Raw genomic sequence first — 20,763 nt, forward strand, 5'->3', positions numbered from 1 at the left:
AGGCAGCGGCTTAACCCACTGAGCCACCCAGGTGCCCCAGAGAAAACTTTCTTAAACAGGATTATAAAAAGCCTTAAACACATACACAAAAACGTTAATTGAAAGTCTACTACTTTATAAGAACGTCTGTTTATCAAGATGCCCTACAAAGAATAAAAACCCCTGTAGAGGGCGCCTGGGTGGCTCAGTGAGTTAAAGCCTCTGCCTTCGGCTAGGGTCATGGTCCCAAGGTCCTGGGATTGAACCCCGCGTTGGGCTCTCTTCTCGACAGGGAACCAGCTTCCTCCTCTCTCTCTCTCTCTGCCTGCTTCTCTGCCTACCTGTTATCTCTGTTAAATAAATAATAAAATCTAAAACAAAACAAAACCCTGTAGAGAATTAAAGAATATATAACACATATATATATCCAAATGTATATATTCAGAATATACAGGCATTTCAGAGACAGCACAGGTTTGATTCCAGACAACCACAATAAAGCACTTAATAAAGTGAATCAAATTAGTATTTTGGTTTCCCAGTGCATATTAAAGTTATGTTTATACTATACTGTAATCTATTAAATATACAATACTAGGTCCTAAAAAAATGTACATACCTTAATTAAGAAATACTTTATTGCTATAAAATGCCAAGCATCCTCTGCTTTCAGTGAGTTGTAACATTTTTGCAATTGAGGGTCCTGCCTCAAATGTGGATGCCTGCTGACTCATCAGGGTGCTGGTTGCTGGTTGATTTAAAGTGAGAGATGTGCGATTCTTTCACTTGAACACTCAGAGACCAATGTAGGGTTATTAACTGTCCTAATTTCAGTATCATTGTGTCTCAGGAAATAGGCCACATGAGAGGTAGAAAGAGGGGGAAGAGCTGGCCAGTTGTAGAACAGTCAGAACACAAAACATTTATCAATTAAGCTTGCAATTTCAGGGGCTTCTGGCTGGCTCAGTGAGTAGAGCATACAACTCTTTTTTTTTTTTTTTTTTAAAGCATACAACTCTTGATCTTGGGGTCTTGAGATGAAGGCCCACACTGGGTATAGAGCTCTCTTAAAAAAAAAAAAAAAAGTTCAACATTTCTCATGGGTGAGGTTTGTGGTGCCCTAAAACTATTAGAATAGTAATAACAAAGATTAATGATCACAGAAACAAACATAAATGAGAAAGTGTGAAATACTGGGAGAATTTACCATATGGCACAGAGTGAGCAAAGTGAGCAAATGCTGTTGGAAAAATGAAGTAGAGAGACTTCCTTGAATTTGTCAAGAGGCTTGCTTCAATTTGTAAAAAAAGGCAGTATTCGCAGAGCACAATAAACTGAGGGATGCCTGTAACTGCTTCGGTGCCATTTAATTTCTTCTCTCCTTCTGGAACTTCAGTGACTTAATCCATAAGACCTTTTCATCATGTTCCATATGTCTTTTACACTCTTTTCTGTTTTCTCCATCCTCTGCTTCTAGTGGTTTAGTCTGGATTTTTTCCCCCTAATTTAGCTTTCACTTCACTAATTTTCTCTTCAGCTGTATCTATGCTGTTAAACCCATTCACAGAATTCGTAATAATCAGCTGCGTTTTTCAGTTTCAGAATCTGTTTATTTCAAATGTCAAAATTATCAATTTTGTCTTTAGTTCCTCTAACACATTAATCATACATTTTTTTAAGCCCATGATTGATAATTCAAATATCTCTGCCTATCCTATGGGTATGTTTCTACTGTCAGTTTTTCCTCTTGGTTTCTAGTTGCATTTCATCTCTTCATATGCCTGGTTATTTTTTACGGAACGTTGGACATTATAAATAAAAAATTATAGACACAATCTGAGGCTATGGATGATGGGGAAGGGTTCACTTTTGCTTCTGGCAAGCAGACATGCTAGGGATATTAGGTTCCCAGATCATCTTAATCTAATCCAGAACTGAAAAGACTTAACAACTGGGCTTCACTCCTTAGTAAAGACTAGTCTACTTGTTTTACCCTTACTCCTGCAATTAAGGTCCTGAGGAAACCAACCCAAAACCAGAGTTTCCCAGGGCCCTCTATCCTGGGAGGCTCTGATTCCAATATTTTGTCTTCCCTGACATCAGCCTTTTGAACACTCTACTCAGTCTCTCAACTGTCACTTCCAAAGTCAGCCATGATCTCATGGACAAAGCAGCCACTAACATCAAGCTAACTTCTCAGAGTCTTCCTTATCTTCTGGAACTTGGCCTCATCATTCCTTACTGCTTTTATAGCTCTTCAATGCTTTCTAGCTTTTCTAGTTGTCAGCAATATATTTGGTTTGGTTTAAAACAATCTGACGTTGTCTAACATTGGCAGAAGCAAAATCTGACATCTTGCTTTTTATTTCACATTTAAAAACATCTATTTCCTTGTGTCAACAAAAGCTCATTATATGCCTGAGATGTCTAAATGATTCCACTCTATAGATAGACCACAGTATATCTTAACCATCCCCCTCACCCCACACTGTTTTAACATTTATGTTGTTTTTAAGCCTTTTCTATTACAAGGACTACTGTGATGAACATCACTGAGCATGTTATTCTTTTATACATCAGATTATTTCATTCAAATAGATTCCCCCAGAAGTGAAAACATTAGGTTCAGCTGGGATAACCGCAAACCTTCCATTTAATAACTAATCATCAATGACTCTTCTTATAATGAGTCAGATGGTATTAAATTTTTAAAGCTAGGAATCTTATTCTCTGTACAGCATTTCCTGAACTCTTGAAAAAAGAGGCCCATATAATCCTACTAAACATAAGCTGAATCAACAAAAATATCTGATGCATGAATATTTTAGGTGTTTTAGGAAGCTGCTCATCCTATTAAAGATTTCAAGCCAAAAGGGAAAAACACAGCCAAGAAAGAAAGACTACCTCAAAAGACAACTATATTCTAAGTGCAAGAGTTAATAAGAATTCATATTAATAAACAAATAGTCTTCAATTTACAGTGTTACATTCCAAAACCTCCTTTTTAAGCCAGTTGTTTATAATTCAGAATATATTTTTACAGAATATATGTTTATAATAAAAATAATTAAAAGAAAATCTTCCTTAAGTTAGTTCATGGAAGAAAGTAGGTAGACTGACTATAAGACTTAAGATCTCAAGACCCAGCAAAGGCTATAAGAGGTATGTAATTGAAGGTTTTTATCTTCATAGAAAATTGGAAATGATAAGGAGAAAGAACCAGAAGAGAAAAAGATAAGCAAGAAGCTAAGGTTTTTGGGAAGACAACAGGAAATGAGATATATATATATATATATATATATATAGCTATATATGGCTAGAAACATTACACATCATTAGAAAGAAAGGACACTTCCATCCTCTGAAACAGAAGGGATGAGATTGAGAGACAAACTCAGACATATGAAGGCAGTTAACATGAAGGTAGCAATGTTCCTGATGGTTTTGATTTTTCTCAACGTACCCATTCAACAAATGTATGTCAAGCACTGGGATACACAGAAGTAAAAAGACAACATGCCTGAATCTGGGAGCCATCAGGCAATAAGCTACAAAAAAGAAATTAAAAAAATATATACACAGGGGGTTCTAAGACCTGAAACCATTAAACTCCCAGAAGAAAACACAGGTGGTAAGCTCCTTGACAATGGTCTTGGTGATGATTTTTTGGATCTCACTTCAAAAGCAAGGGCAAAAGAGCAAAATTAAAGGAAATAACATCAAACTGAAGTTTCTGCCCAATAAAGGAAATCATCAACAAAATGAAAAGGCCACCTACCAAATGGGAGAAGATACTGGCAAATCATGCATTTGATAAGGGTTTAACATTCAAACATTAAAGAACTCACACAACTCAGTAACAAAAACAACCGGATTGTCATGTGAGCAAAGGATCTCCATAAACATATTTCCAAAGACATACAGATGGCCAACAGACACATGAAATGATGCTCAACATCATTCATCATCAGGAAACTGCAAATCAAAACCACGGTGATACCACCTTATACCTGTCAGAACGGCTAGTATCAGAAAGACAAGAAGGAAGTGTTGGCAAGGATGCAGTGAAGAGGGAAGCCTCCCGCATTCTTGGTGGAAATGTAAACTGATGCAACCGTACAGGAACCAGTATGGAGGTTCCTGTAAAAAAATTAAAAACAGAACTACCATACGATCCAGTAATTCTATTTGTGGATATCTCCCTGAAGAAAAAAAAAAACTAATTTGAAAAGACATGCACCCCTGTGTTCACTGCAGCACTATTTACAATAGCCAACATACAGAAATGATCTAAGTGTCCATGGTCTGATGAATGGATAAAGAAGATGTGGTATGTGTGTACAACAGAATACTACTCGGCCATAAAAAAAGAATGAAATCTCACCATCTGTGATAACATAGATGGACCCTGAGGGTATTCTGCTGTGAAATAAGCCAGAAAGATAAAGACAAATACTGTATGATTTCACTTATATGTAGAATCTAATAAATAAGACAAACATGCAACCAAAACTCACAGAGAACAAATTTGTGGTTGCCAAAGGGGAGAGGGGGTTTGGAGGTCAGCAAAATGGGTAAAGGGAGTCAAAAAAGTATAAACTTCGATCAAGGGAATGTAATGCTTGGTGACTATAGTCAATAATACAATATGTATTAGATAACTAAGCATTGTTAATAGAGTAAATCTTAAAAGTTCTCATTGAAAGAAAAAATTTGGGAGGACAGCTTTGTAACTTTGTATGGTGAGAGATGGTAACTGTACTTGTGGTGATCCTTCTGCAATGTATACAAACAATCATTCATCATGTTATACAGCTGAAACTAACATCATGTTACATGTCAGTTATACTCCGATAAAAAGAAAAAAGTGTCAGGCTCTATGCAGAGCATTTAAATAGAGTAAGAATATGCTGAACAAATTCCTTTTTTTTTTTTTTAAGATTTTATTTATTTGATAGAGCACAAACAGGAGGAACAGCAGAGGGAGAAGCAGGCTCCCTGCTGAGCAGGAAGCCTGACTTGGGGCTCCATCCCAGGATTCTGGGATCATGACCCGAGCCAAAGGCGGATGCTTAATCGACTGAGCCACCAAGGCACCCCTGAACAACTCCTTTAGAACACTGAATAGGGAAAAATTCTCTGATGTGTTTTTGGATTAAGAGTTGAAATTACACAAAGTAGTTGCCATGCAGTATCAGCGGAAGAGGAGCCCAGAGTGGGAAACTAATCCAACAGTCTGAACATGGGAACAGGTCTGGATCTGTTTGAGGAATAAAAAGATCAGTAAGACTAAGGAGACAGCAAAGTGGAGAGAGGAGAGAGAGATGTGAAATTAACAAGGAGGTAATTAACAAGGGAGGCATTAGGATGAAGCCTGTAATATAAGCTTTTAAGTTTTTGATTAAAATTAGAAAGGACCAAATGTTTTCATATTTTGCTAAGATTGCATCAACCAACTATATTGAAATGTCCTGTTTCGGTCATTTACCTTCACTAATTTTCTTTTTTTTTTTTTAAAGATTTTATTTATTTTATTTGACAGACAGAGATTACAAGTAGGCAGAGAGGCAGACAGAGAGAGAGGGGAGGAAGCAGGCTCCCCGCTGAGCAAAGAGCCCAATGCAGGGCTCGATCTCAGGACCCTGGGATCGTGACCTGAGCCAAAGGCAGAGGCTCTAACCCACCGAGCCACCCAGGCGCCCCTAGCTTCACTAATTTTCTTAACCTCTGAGCCTCAGCTCTTCTACCAGCAAAAACAGAGAAAATACTTACCTCACAATAAGCACTTATGAAAGGCCTGCAGTTTCTAATAAACTGGTACTCAATACATGTTCTGCTCCCATTTCCATGCACCTTGAACAGGCTTATCTTCAGGGTAGGCAGGGAATTACAGACTTTAGGTAGATCATCACCTTTGGATGACTCCCGGAAACCGACACCACAACTCCTACTGGCTTATGCCACTGCTACCTTCCCAGTCCTGCATAGTCTCCAACTGATGACCAAAGATAGAGAAAAGGCAGCAGGCCCCTCAAGAATACGGTGACCCACGATCTGCAAAAGCTACAGTATCCTCCCACCCCACCTTCCAAGGTCCAAATCCAGCAGAGCTCCCAATATGAATTTATATTTATATCCGGGGCTACACACACCAACCCACCTGTTCTCCCTATTTATTTATTTTTAAAGATTTTATTTATCTGACAGAGAGAGAGAGAGCACCGGGGGAGCAGGAGAGAGAGATGCAGGCTCCCCATGGAGCAGGGAGCCCAGTGCAGGACTCCATCCCACAACCCTGGGATCATGGTTGAGCAGGGAGCCCAATGCAGGACTCCATGCCACAACCCTGGATCATGATGACCTGAGCCGACTCAGACATTTACCTAACTGAGCCACCCAGGTGCCCCCTGTTCTCCCTATTTAAAGATAAATGCATTAACCTCAGAGAGTTTAGGTTAAAATGTAGTTATTCGCCTAATACCTCTGAAAAAACATACACTTTCTTTCAACAACTAAAATTGCTTAATCTTACATACAATACCCAACCTATAACATGCAATCAATAAATGTTAATGATAATTCACCAAAAAAAACCACTCCTCATAATATAACATTTAAAATATCACAAGTTAAAAAATGTCTCCAAGGGACGCCTGGGTGGCTCAGTTGGTTAAGCGGCTGCCTTCAGCTTGGGCCATGATCCCGGCATCCTGGGATGGAGTCCCACATCGGGCTCCTTGCTCAGCAGGGAGCCTGCTTCTCTCTCAGTCTCTTCCTGCCTCTCTGTCTGCATGTGCTCGCTCTCTCTCTCTGACAAATAAATAAATAAAATCTTTAAAAAAAAAAAAGTCTCCAAAAACACTTGATTTGCTTGTATTTTCAAGCTAGTACCGTGTACCTTTCACAAATATTATTCATCCCTCCCTCAAACATGACCTTATGAAGATCATTTGCAGATTAAATGTCTGATCTTTTTGAGATGAATCATCACATGACCAGGGAAATCAGTATTCCACTAACAGCTCTTGAGTTTTTAACACCAACACAGACCATAAAGAAAATATTGAAGTAGACCTACTCTTTTGATACTAAAATCTCCTAGAAAGGAAAATGCCCTCAACACGTATAACCTCTAGGAAAATGTTCAAAAAAGGCTCTGTGACTAATTTAACAGTTAACAAACATCAAAAGTGAAAACCTGCCTTTATTACTTTAATTTCCAGTCATAGCTAGCTAGTTAAAGCATAAATGGACACTGAGCTCCAAAAACATTCACCAAAAAATTTCTAAAAAGCTAAAATATTTTCCTGTTCAGTGTGTCCTCCATTTGGCCAACTTTATTTGGCCTTCTGAGTCTTGCAATGGCAAAAATGGCTTCCTTTTGTTTACTTCTGCCTGTACATTTACAGCATCACTCAAAACAATGCCAAAAAGAAACGTGCTCTGGGAAAGCAACAGCATCCTTGTACGGCTGCCACACAGTTCATTCATAACAGCTTTCTCATTGGCCTCACTCCTCCCTTTGCTTCTGCCAAGCCTCAATGGTCAATAGAAAAACTTTGGAAAGTGCTATGATCACAGTAAAAAACGAATAAAATTATGCTTGGAAACAGCTAAATTTATAAAAAGAGAAAAGTTACCAAGAACAGTGCCTAAGCCTAACACAGACTCTTCTGTACCACTAAGGAACTTGAATTTCCAATTAGACAAAAAACTAACCATATAGGACTATGAATGACTAAGTATTTTTAGCTCTGTAAACCTCAACTTATCCGTGGAATGGTTTTTCATTTCAAACATTTCATACGTTAAAATGTGATTAAAGTAAGCTTTATGCTTAGAAATGAGTATTCAGTTGGTTGAGTTGATCTTAAAACACGTAAAATCTGGTTACAGTTTTTAAAGTTAAAAACTCCATTTTGCTCAAGGGAGCAGGAGGTATGGCAGAAAGGACCCCAGGTCCGGAGACCTGAGCTCTAGCCTGATGACCAACATTATTTGGCTATGCTGACCTTAACCAAGTTTACTGACCTCACTGGGTCTCAATTTCTGCCTCTATAAATGAAAGAGATCAATTAATTTCTAAAGCCTCTTTAGACTTTAATTTTTTAACATCTTCTTGAAGCTTCAGGTTTAGAAACTCACCAACACAGAAACCTGAAAACGGTTAACAGTATTACAACTATATACAGTGAAGCTTTTAAATGTTTTTTAAAGAGAAATCAGAAACCTGTACTTTTTTTTTTTTTAAGAAACCTATCATCACATTGGGCGCCTGGGTGGCTCAGTGGGTTAAGCTGCTGCCTTCGGCTCAGGTCATGATCTCAGGGTCCTGGGATCGAGTCCCGCATCGGGCTCTCTGCTCAGCAGGGAGCCTGCTTCCTCCTCTCTCTCTCTCTGCCTACTTGTAATCTCTCTCTGTCAAATAAATAAATAAAATCTTTAAAAAAAAAAAAAAAAAAATAGAAACCTATCATCACAGATAATGGCCCAAAGAAAAAAGCCTTTTACTTCTAATTACTATTATCCATTATTGATTTCTCAAAACTCCATTCAGGGACTTGAACTATAATTACTATCTCACACTTCTCAAATACCACCCAACACTATTTATTAAAGACACTATGCCACTTATAACTAATTACCAATCTCATTACTTTCATTTATCACATTAGCTGCAGGAAAAAAATCCAACACAATGTAGAATATTAAATAACCTACACGTACTGATAGTTTAACCATGCAGTTGTAATACACAGATTCTATTTTTTTTTTTTTTAAGATTTTATTTATTTATTTGACAGAGAGAAATTACAAGTACACTGAGAGGCAGGCAGAGAGAGAGAGAGAGAGAGAGAAGGAAGCAGGCTCCCTGCTGAGCAGAGAGCCCGATGCGGGACTCGATCCCAGGACGCTGAGATCATGACCTGAGCCGAAGGCAGCGGCTTAACCCACTGAGCCACCCAGGCGCCCCACAGATTCTATTTTTTAAAGAAAAATATAATTCTCCACCCAGACTTATCAGTGCAACTTCAAACAGAATACTCAGCAGATTATAGAGATTAAATGATTTTAGAGATAAATACTAGAGATTAAATGATTTTAGCATCACTTTTGGATGTCAGACCCTCATTAAGATACAACTGTGGCTTAGGACAGTACAGAGGCACTGATGTGCTCTCAAATTCCTTCCCTTCCCAATCCCTTGTCTTGTCTCATCAGGAATGAAGTGAAGTTTTGCCTAATGATTTCCACAGACACTTCCCAGAGCCCTTTGTATACCTTCAGTTAGACCACCAGATTCTAAGTACACTGGGTCATCTTTAACTCCCCAGCACCTGACATACAGCTTGTGTCCAATTTTAGTATATGTGCTGCCAAAGCGAGCACTACAGCTTGTGTCCAATAAAAGTGTATGGACAGATGCCAACATAATTTTTAAATTTTTTTTAATTTTTTATTAACATATAATGTATTAGCCCCAGGGGCACAGGTCTGTGAATCACCAGGTTTACACACTTCATAGCACTCACCATAGCACATACCCTCCCCAATGTCCACAACCCAACCACCCTCTCCCTACCCCTGATTTTCATCTAAGGTACCAAGGAATCATATTTAAATCAACAAACTAGACAAGGATCATGAGTGCAAGCAAATTTTTTGGAGGGCAACGTGCTAATACATATATATTTTAAAACTTGAATGTATGAGTCTTCTGATCCAGCACATTTCATTTCTAGGAGTTTATTCTAAAGAAATATTTAGAAACTGCATAATGGGTAGTCACCACAGCACTGTTCCTAATATTAAAAATCAGAAATAACCTAAAAGACTATCAATATGAATTTATTAGATAAACATATAATTATAAAATCTTATACAATCCTTAAAAAAAAAAAAAAAAGATCCAGGGAGACCTATATGTGGTATTAACATGGTAAATCTCCATAATACAGCAAATTTTGAAAAAGCAAAACAGAGCGCCTGGGTGGTTCAGTGGGTTAAAGCCTCTGCTTTCAGCTCAGGTCATGATCCCAGGGTCCTGGGATCCAGCCCCACACTGGGCTCTCTGATCCGTGGAGAGTCTGCTTCCTCCACTCTCTCTCTGCCTGCCTCTCTACCTACTTGTTATCTCTGTCTGTCAAATAAATATATAAAATCTTTAAAAATAAAAAAAAAAAAGAAGAAGAAAGAAAGAAAGAAAGAAAGATAAGGAAAAACATTCTAGAACCATTTTTATTTAAAAACCCACTTTTTATTAAAAAATGTATATTCTGAGGGCGCCTGGGTGGCTCAGTGGGTTAAGCCTCTGCCTTCACCTCAGTTTGTGATCTCAGGGTCCTGGGATCCAGCCCCACATCGGGCTCTCTCCTCAGCGTGGAGACTGCTTCCCCCCCTCTCTCTGCCTGCCTCTCTGCAGACTTGTGATCTGTCAAATAAATAAAATCTTTAAAAAAATGTATATTCTAAGTACAATTTACTTTTGAAATTTAAGAATAATTAAAATCTTCAACATAAGTGAAATACACTACTGCTATTTCTCAGGAAAGAAAAAAAAGTCTGTTAGGCTCACCTAAAATAAAAGCAACTGTGGAATGGAGGCTTGCTACTTCAAGCATGTTCCCTGGGGCCAGCTGCATGGACATCACCCAGGAGCTGGTCAGGAATACAGAATCATGGGCCCCACCCCAGGTTTACTCAGCCTCTACCTTTTTAACAAGATCCCCAGATGGTCTGGGGGCACATGGGTGGTACATCTGGTCAAGCATCCAACTCTTCGTTTAGGCTCAGGTCATGATCTAAAGGTCATGAGACCAAGCCCTGCATTAGGCTCCCACTCAATGTAATTGGCTTGAGCTTCTCCCTCTCTCCTTCTGCCTCCGCCCCTCCCCACCCTCTAAAAAATAAATTAGTCTTAACCACCACCCCCCCCGCAATGGTCTGAATTCATATTAAAGTGAGAAGCACTGGCTTATAAGAAATCACCTAACAGAGTCTGAACACCAGACGGAAAGCAAAAGTATTAGCTGGGTGACTTAGGTTACTTAATCTCTCTGAATCTCAATTCCATTCTCCTCAAACACACTATTTTGAGATTCCTGATGTATCAGCAGATGTGAACTGTAAACTGCTGCTCTACAAGGGACGATTAGAACTCAGTTATCAGTCTTAGTGAGTAAATGCTAAAAAGTCAGTAACTTGCTCAAGTTGATCTATCTTTCATGGGCAATGCTCTCCATCCAACCTTCTCAGAACCTAGCTTAGGGAAAGAGACTAAGGACTGGAGATGGAACCCAAACTGTAGACAGTATGTACCTCTGGAGAGGTAGTCACGTGGGGGCAGGAGAGTAATAGGGGACTTTTACATTTTGTTCTGTATGATTCATGTCATTTTTCACAAAGAGTGCTATAACAGATACTGCTATTCAAAGTAGGAAGAGGCGGGAATTAGGATCCTATCCCATTCACTAAAGTATCAATACCCTGGCCTTGTTTTAAGACTTCCTCATGCCTGGGGCACCTGGGTGGCTCAGTGGATTGGGCCGCTGCCTTCGGTTCAGGTCAAGATCTCAGGGTCCTGGGATCGAGTCCCGCATAGGGCTCTCTGCTCAGCAGGGAGCCTGCTTCCCTCTCTCTCTCTCTGCCTGCCTCTACATCTGCTTGTGATCTCTATCAGATGAATAAATAAAATCTTTTAAAAAAAAAAAGACTTCCTCATGCCTGATCCCAGAGCCAGAGCAAAGGCAGTATTCAGAGGTGGGTCTGAGAAGGTGCTCAGGCAGTAGAGTCTGCAAAGCAAGAGTCACTGTCCATCCTAAAAAGCTTGCAGAGAGGAGACCCAGAGTCATTGTGGATTTCTTCTAAAGGAATCACAGGAGCATCTGACTGTGGCACCAAATCTTCCCAGGGCTTGAAATCCCCAGTGGGTGTATACCACCAATGCCATCGTTCGCACCCCTTTCCCTTCCTCCCTTTGGAAGCTGCTGCAGGAAGGAACACTGTGTGGACAGAGCTGAGGCTGGCTTCCAGTGCTCCTGGTTTACTACTCCCACCTATTTCCTTCCAGCACAAAATGTGCTAATCATGAAAACATTTCACAATGACTTGCTTGTTATAATCCCCCTACTTCCAACAAACCTAATGTAGATCAGAATTAAAAACTTCATTAAAGGGGCGCCTGGGTGGCTCAGTGGGTTAAGCCGCTGCTTTCGGCTCAGGTCATGATCTCAGAGTCCTAGGATCGAGTCCCGCATCAGGCTCTCAGCAGGGAGCCTGCTTCCCTCTCTCTCTCTCTCTGCCTGCCTCTCCATCTACTTGTGATTTCTCTCTGTCAAATAAATAAATAAAATCTTAAAAAAAAAAAAAAACTTCATTAAAAAGTAGGATTGAAGTTTAAACTCAGTTTTCAAGTTAATACTTCATTTATTATTCTTTTAATGATCTAGGTTAATCATTCGGGAAATGTGTTTTTTTTCCATAGTATAAACATTACTAAGGGGGCACCTGGGTGGCTCAGTCGATAGATGTCTGCCTTCGCCTCGGATCATTATCCTGGAACCGTGGGATCGAGCCCCACATCGAGCTCCCTGCTCTGCGGGAGGCCTGCTTCTCCCTCTCCCACTCCCCCTGCTTGTGTTTCCTCTCTCACTGTCTCTCTGTCAAAAAAAAAAAAAATAAAATCTTTTTTAAAAAGTTACCAAGTTGTTATGTTTGAATAGAACATGAATTCTGTTGGCAGTGAAGAGTAAGGGACCAATCTGCCATGATTTATCAGGCTTAATGTATATATACTAACAACAAACCTACTACATACTAAAAACAGGTTTTACTATATAGCAAGAGTTACCAAACACGTCAACCAAAGTTACAAAATGAACAGATTCTCTTCTTCCCTGACCCAACCTCAGTTTTATTCTATATACCTACCAAGTTATCACAAATCACGTGAAATGCTCAAGCAAGCTCGTGTTTCACAAGGAATTACAAAGAATTTTACATCCTTTGGGGGAGGCCTTAACAGCACAATCATGTTTTACAATGACTATGTATTATTACCTTTAAAACCGAGAAAGGTAAAAGTACTTTGAGTAAATGGTACCTTAAGTCAGCACTCAAAAGAGATTCCCTACCTGATTCTCCCTAATTCATCACACAGAGAATGAGGAGGGACTATGTTTTGAGCTCATTTTATTTTGTTAACTGTTTGCTTGCACTTCATTCACCAACTACTCCATGTCAGGCCCAGGAACTGAAATTAAGACAAAGCCTTGGTCCTGAAGAGCTCTACTGGACGGTAAAATAGATGGACAAAGAAAAGTCATAAATGATGCCAGAGGTAACATGCATTGAGTATAATGGGAAAATAAAGTGCACAGGACTCTGAGACCACCATGCAAAGTAACCGGTACACGTAATTTGGAGACACACAAACCCTTAACCTGAAAGTAGAAGACAAATGATATTTCACTGAATGATATTAAATGCTATCCTAGTATCACTCAAGAGAACATCTACTTCGCTTGAGTGTGTGAATGGCAGAACATAAGTGTGCGTGAAGATTGTTTTATACCTACACAGGTCACTTTCTGAATAAATGGCTTTTTGTTACTGAAGCTCTGCTGTATACCTAAGAAGGTACTGTATGGAGGGAATAACTAAGCCTCAGGAGATAGGTGATCCTGGATTCCAAGTCAGCCTCCAACCTCACTAAATTAAATCACCTAACTTCTCTGAGCCTGTCTCCTTCTATAAGACACACATGATACCACCAAAGGGCTACTGCAAAAAAATAAGTTTAATGTAATTAAAATGTATTCCCACCCCCACATCTTTTCTTTTCAGTTACTTCTTTGGAACATACAAAACAATTTAATATATGTGCTGCGGAAGCGAGCACAATACAAAACAAATGAAATATTTACAAAGCATTTACTATTGAGTAAGCCTCATGACTGGACACTGCAGGAAGTTAGCAGACTATAGTTGCTGTCCTCATGGAGTTTACAATCTTGTATGTACGCTATGTTTAAAATTAAGAGATCTCTTATCGCTTTGTACATATTTACATGGTCCCTTATCACTATAATGTAATCTCCTGGAAGGTAATTTACACCTAGCACTATGCTTGGGACTTAGCATGCAAAGGAAGGAAGCTGAGAAGGGAAGGAGGAAATAGTCCAATGAAATATACTGAATCATAAATTCTATTTAGTGTACCTTACCTCTAAAATATAGAAAGGTACTTTTGGGGGAGGGGGCGGGTAGGACAAAGAGAAGATAGGTAGTAGAAGGAAGAATCACCTTTTGAAAATACTTTTTTAGGGGTGCCTGGGTGGCTTAGTGGGCTAATGCCTCTTTCAGCTCGGGTCATGATCCCAGGGTCCTGGGATAGAGCCCCGCATCAGGCTCTCTGCTCAGCAGGGAGCCTGCTTCCCTTCCTCTCTCTATCTACTTGTGGTCTCTGTCAAATAAATAAGTAAAATCTTAAAAAAAAAAAAAAAAATACTTTTTTAAACTCATGACTTAAAAGGAAGCTTTTTCCCTTATAAATCATAAGGGAATTATAATTTTTTAAATATTTATTTATTTCAGAGAGCTGCGGGAAGGGGTGGGGGAAGGGAGAGAGAGAGAATCCTCAGGCTGACTGCCAACTGAGCCAGACATAGGGCTCAATCTCACGACCCAGAGATCATGACCTGAGTGGAAACCAAGAGTCAGATGCTTAACCGATTGAGCCACCCAGGTGTCCCATAAATTCTTTTATAAATTATATCCCATTAAAAAAAAATCAACACCTTCATGTTCTAGTGATATAAGCCAATTCAAAATAAAAACAGAGTACAAACATAGTACACCCAGCATGATGCTCTACTCCAGAGATGGGCAACCTACAATCTCCAGCCTTCTTTTAAACCTGCAAACTAAGAACAGTTTTTACATTTTTAAAGAGTTATAAAACAAAAGCAAAGAAAACAAGACTAAGTGCGTCCAGCAAAGCCTAAAATACTTACTGTCTGTCCCTCGACAAAAAGTTTGCCAACTCCTGCCCTACTTCCTAACAGAATTTTGAATCTCTCACCAAACTAAATACTTCAATACTTCCGAGCTGACATTTAAGGCAATTTATAGGATTTCTCTCCACTCCCCTGCCCATTTGGCTCTTACTAGCCACTTTCTTCACACACAAGTATTCACACAAATATTAATTACAATATACAAGGATAGCACCAAAAAACCCCAGAGGCTGACCATGTCTTTTGTTAAATAACAAGTGCTCTAGGACAAGCATTTTCCCAACAATGAGTTTAAGTTCCACAATGGATTAGTAAAATCGGGCCTATGTTGACCAGAACCCATGACTTATGCCAACTTCTCCATCTGCACATATTCAATATTGGGGGAGGGGAGGACACCAACAGTTCCCAATGCAAAGTCAATAAATTGATTATTATTAGGCTGGAGTGTCATTCACCTAGCTTCAATAACAAAGACAAAACAGGAAATAGAAGGTGACAAGAACCAAATTCAGTAACTTGTGGGACACCTGTGGATTTGAGAGTTAAGTTCTTTACCACTTACATCACACCACATGAAGACAAGGAGGGTTACTGACACATTTAAGACTCTAACAATAAAAAAGTGGGGAAAAAAAAAAAAACAAACATTTCTGAAAGCATAGAAGAGACCGTTCAATCTAATACGAAAGTACCCAAAATCTGGAGAGCAGTATGAACCTATCAGATAAATACATCAGAAAGAACTAAGTTTTATTTCAGCATGATTAGTAATATGTGATATGGGGCACAGAAGAGTACTAAAAATTACCTTCCAGGACAAGCGACACAAGGAATAAAACATTCCTCTCCCAACATTAGAAAGGAAAAGCTAAGTGTCCACTTTCCCTAAACTATCAAAACCTGAGAAGCACTCAAAATGAGTATTCTTCCCCATTAAACACTCTGCAGAAAAAATAAAAAATCCATACACATACTTTAAGAAACAAAGGAATAAAACTTAAAGAAGGATCTTATTGAACTACTTTACAGAGATTCAAAAGTCTGAGAAAATTTGTCGTTTTTAAGGAAAGGTCTCTAGTCAACGGTTCCGATATACTGCTTACACACATCTTAAACGAGAAACTAAAAATACAAATTTTTTTTCTATTCCAGGAGAACCTTAGTCCTTACCTATAAATCTCTAAAATGTAACCCTACAAACTTCAGATACTGAATACACTGGATAATTTTTTAAAAACTGTCAATGAATTCAAAGTGACCTTTCCATGCCTAACTTTCTGTAATGGTTTTATTATGACTTCTAATAATGAAATTAGCACTACACCACCAATATAATGAACATACAAATACTGGGATCATTCATTACAGTACCAGATTATTTAACATTAGAAACACTAGAAACCCAAAGTGGCTCAGGAATCACTTGTATGCACTTTAGGAGTGTTAATTCATGCACCGGACTTATTAAGCATTTATATAGAACATTTATATTTGCCAAGTGTTTCATAATCATTTTTATTAGCTGTTTTACTCCAAAAGAATCCATGAAGAACTTACAAAAGAGGAACCTAGACCTAGAGGAACCAAAGAAAACCAAGTTTATTCTGGAGGAAATAACACCATTCTCTTACAATATGCCAGATACTCTTAATTACTTTTCATTGGCAATATGAAATTTTTCAAGAAATAAGCTATGAATTAATGAATGTGAAAAATATTAAGGAAACACTGCACTGAATTCTTTGGAAATGCTTAAACACTCTGAAGTACTCTGGAACACTATAGTTCTTTACCACGGACACAATGAAGAAGTAAAATTCTCTTAAACGGCAAACTTAATGGCCAAATATAAAAGGGTATTTTTTACACTTGCTTTAAAAAAGATAATCGAAGCTCACGGAACAAGCTTAAAGCCAGGTCCTGCAACAAGGAGTCAGGTCCACCACAAAAAAACTAGAACCCTGCTAAAAGCAGCGTGAGGAGGAAGTTCTGGAAGCAGCCAGAATCTGGAAGGAGCCTGAAGCTGCTGTGCAGCCCGCTCAGTGAATACATCTTTCCGAAGATAATGGTTCTAACCAGAACTTGTGGTTTAATCTCAGCACCAGCAATGGATCCCATCCAATGTTTTGGAGGATGAAAACTTGCCCCAGCGCTAGACGTGGAGGAAAGTTCTTCCCTGGCCCATTTAAACATCCGAATTTCTTTTATCTTGGTGTTACATCTTAACGAGAAAAAACTGCGCGCCGCGAGCGCAGTTTGCCTGCGGAGTTGTCCTGACCCCAGGTCTCTCAGTCAGAGCCCATCAACGTTAATTCCCGAGTCGGAGCTCGACTCCTCATCCAGCTAACAGCCCCAGCCGGTACATCGCACACTCTTTTCTTTGCCCTCCCTCTCCCTCCTACCTCCGGGGGCAAATTTCGTGACCCACATCCCTAGACCCCGCAGAGCCCCAACATAACCCCCCCATTATACTTCCGCCCTGGTGGCTTCCCAGTTAACCTTCACCCCAGCCCCCACCCCATCTTTGTCTCGTTACCCCAAATACAGCACCTCAACTTTCCCCACTCCCAACCGCAGCCCTTCCCCCACCGCCGACCCCCACCCTCCCGGTCTCTTCCCCACCCCCCACGTCCCCCACCCCTCGGCTGGGTCACCCCAGCTCCTCGCCTCCCCAGCCCCGCATGACCCGTCCCCTCCCCCCAGCTTCCTCTGTCCCTTCCTTCCCTTCCCTCGGCCCCTCCGCCCACGCCCACCCCTGCTCCCGCGGGTCCCAGGCAGGCCTTTCACCTTGTCCATGAGCTTCCAGCACTTCTCCACCATCTTCTTGTCCACGGTGCCCGGCGGGTGGGGGCTGAGGTGGTGGTGGTGGTGGTGGTGCGGCTGGAAGGCGTCCTTCATGAGCCCGATCAGGCCGCCGGAGCCCGAGCCCCCGGAGCCGCCGCCGCCCCCGGCCCCGGAGCTCTTTTTCACGTTGCCGGCCATGGCCCGGGGAGGGTTGGGGGCCCAGCCGGCTCCGCTCCGCTGCGAGCGAGGGAAAGAAGGAGGGCGTGAAGGAGGGGCCTCTCCCGGCCGCCACCGCCGCCGCCGCCACCGCCGGCTGTCCGGGCGGAGGGAGGGGCGGCCGCGGGGAGGGGAGTGGGCGGCGACGGGAGCGCGGGTCCGCGCGGGCGCGCCCCTTCCAAGAGCGCGAGCCCGGGGGCGGGAGGAGCGCGCGGAGCTCGGCGAAGCCGGCGGCCTGGTCCCGACTGGGTAGCGACCGCTCCTGCGCCACCCCCTCCCGAGTCACAGCTCCCGGAAAGCCGCGGCCAAGTTTCCGCGCCGCCTACCCTTCCCCTGCCCCCGGGGGCGGGCCCAGGCGGAACCTTTGCGCCTGCGCCCTCTGCTGGAGAAGCCGGGAAAGGAAGGGGGCGGGGTCTGACAGGAGTCTGCGCACTACACAGAAGCCGAGCCCTCCATGTTCCTTGTGGGCTGTAAGGTTGGCGCTTTGAGGGGTTTATTGGGACATTTTTTTTTTTTTTTAATTTTATTTATTTATTTGAGAGAGAATGTGAGAATGGAGAGGTCAGAGGGAAAGCAGACTCCCTGCTAAGCAGGGAGCCCGATGTGGGACTTGATCCGGGGACTCCAGTATCACGACCCGAGGCAAAGGCAGTCGCTTAACCAACTGAGCCACCCAGGCACCCCGATTATTGGGACATTTAAATGAAGACAGGTAGCAGTGGAAGCAACCTCGACGTCAAGTCTTTCCCCCATACCTGACGGATGAGGAAATTGAGCTTAAAGTCATTTGCTTCTTCACACTGTTGGGGAAAAACAGAAGTTCTTTCCCCACTCCTTGGTGTTTTGAACTCATTAAGTCGGCACCAAGGACAAGAATGTGACAAGAACGTGACTGTTGCCGATATTCAAGCCTGATTACACCCCAGAAAGGCATGAGACACTCAGGCCACAAGCTCTTCTTCCAGGCCTTTTGACTTTCTGAAAACAAAACACCTCCCCCTCCTTTTGGCTTCTGAACACTAGTTCCTTTTTCTGGGAATTGAGTATGTACTTAAGATTCCCCAGCTCAGCGCCCTGGGCTCCACACATTGCGCAGCAGGTCAGTGCGGCCGGCACAGGCCTTGACCACAGATGCTGTAAGACGGGTGTGAGCTCTGACCAGAGGAGTACTTGCTCCTCTTGTGGAACAGAAATGCAGTTCCCAGTCATTTCCACTTCTCTAATCTAAAAGTTCTGTTGGAAAAACTTTGAAAAAAAAAAAAAGGGGAACTTTCTTCCTAAAGAAGGAAGTGCCCTGCCCTAATTTGCTAATATTCTGAGCCTCCTCTTTGGGAACTTGCAGGCTCTAGTGTGTCTGTAAGTACTCAGTTCCGTCTTAGATCCCCCACCTGGGTCTTCCACAAAGCCGTTGACTGATAAGGGAATTAACTTTATCATATGCTCCTGTCACAGTTGGGGAAAATCTCTCCGAACTCAAGCACCCATCAGCCAGACATCCTTGCTTTGCAATTCAATGGCCTTTACCTAAGATTGATTAAGGAGTCAATATTATTTCCTATCAGTAGAATTTCCTTTAATCAGTTCCTACCTAGAGAGAGAAGAAATCTTCCAAGGGAAAATCTAGACAAGCCTCTTAGATAATTGTCAAAACTTCCCATCTACCACCCTGGTTGCAAGCCCTCCCTTTCTCTCCCCTGATCTGTTTATTGAAACATTTTCCTCACTGGTTTCCCTGTCATCTCCAGTCCATTCTGCCACCAGACCAGTCTTCCTGACATATAGTTCTGATGGCATCAGAAAAAACACTTCAATTCCTGATTGTCTCCTGGATGAAGTTAACAGTCATGATCTAACTCCAAACTACCTTGCAGTTTTATACTATTCCAATATGTATATCCTATGCTGCGTGAGTCACCAAGTCACAAAATACCACAATTCTTTCTTTTTTCATCACCATGGCTGAGAGTGTTCCCTCTGCCTAAAGTGTGCTACTGAAGGGGCACCTGGGCACCTGGATGCCTCGGTGGGTTGGGCTTCTGCCTTCTGCTTGGCTCATTATCCCAGTGTCCTGGGATCTCTCCTCGGCAGGGAGCTTACTCCCCTCTCCCTCTGCCTGCCTCTCGGCCTACTTGTGATCTCTCTCTCTCTGCCAAATAAATAAATAGACCCTTTAAAAAAAAAAAAAAAAAGTGTGCTACTGAAGTCCTATCCATTCTTCAGAACCCAGCTCAAATATTTTCTTTCTCACCAGACATTCCAGCTAGAAATATCCTTGCCTCTTCTAAATTTCCATAACCCTGTATTCTCACAGATGCCTCATATTAATTCATGCTATGCTGTCTGGTAGACTTTAGTCTTCCACAGTACCTAACACAGTATAAGTACACAAGGTATTTTCCCCCTCTTCATCAAATTTAATGGAATACAGGCAAGAAATTAACCCCTGGACCTATATGGGTTCCTCTGGGTCATCTACACATCTCTGGCTTCCTTTAAGGCTTCCAAGTTTTATTATTTCAGTACCACCTGGATAGAATGTAATGGTATAATTTATATTTTATTTCTTCTTGCAGGAGCCATATTTCTGGGGGCACCTGGGAGCCTGTGACTCTCAATTTCATCTCAGGTCATGAGGTCAAGCCCTGCATCAGCCTTATACTGGGTGCGAGACTGCTTAAGACTCTCTCTCTGCTTCTCCACCGCCCCCCCCCCAAGAAGAAGGAAAAACAAAAGCCATAGTTTAGGTTTTTGGGGTTTCTTTTAA

The 20,763-nt window shown here is 41.4% G+C and overlaps 1 protein-coding gene across 1 annotated transcript in view; it reads right to left on the minus strand.

Moving 5' to 3' along the window:
* The window catches only part of CBL (Cbl proto-oncogene), an 84,290-nt gene extending 65,387 nt beyond the window's left edge, over positions 1-18,903 (minus strand). The window contains exon 1 of the mRNA XM_059415529.1: positions 17,787-18,903. Within this exon, the coding sequence (XP_059271512.1) occupies positions 17,787-17,981 (195 nt within the window). The 5' untranslated portion in view covers positions 17,982-18,903. The remainder of the gene's footprint in view (positions 1-17,786) is intronic.
* Positions 18,904-20,763: the final 1,860 nt, after the last annotated feature.

This window comes from Mustela nigripes, chromosome 1, assembly GCF_022355385.1.
Source record: "Mustela nigripes isolate SB6536 chromosome 1, MUSNIG.SB6536, whole genome shotgun sequence".
Taxonomy (NCBI): domain Eukaryota; kingdom Metazoa; phylum Chordata; class Mammalia; order Carnivora; family Mustelidae; genus Mustela; species Mustela nigripes.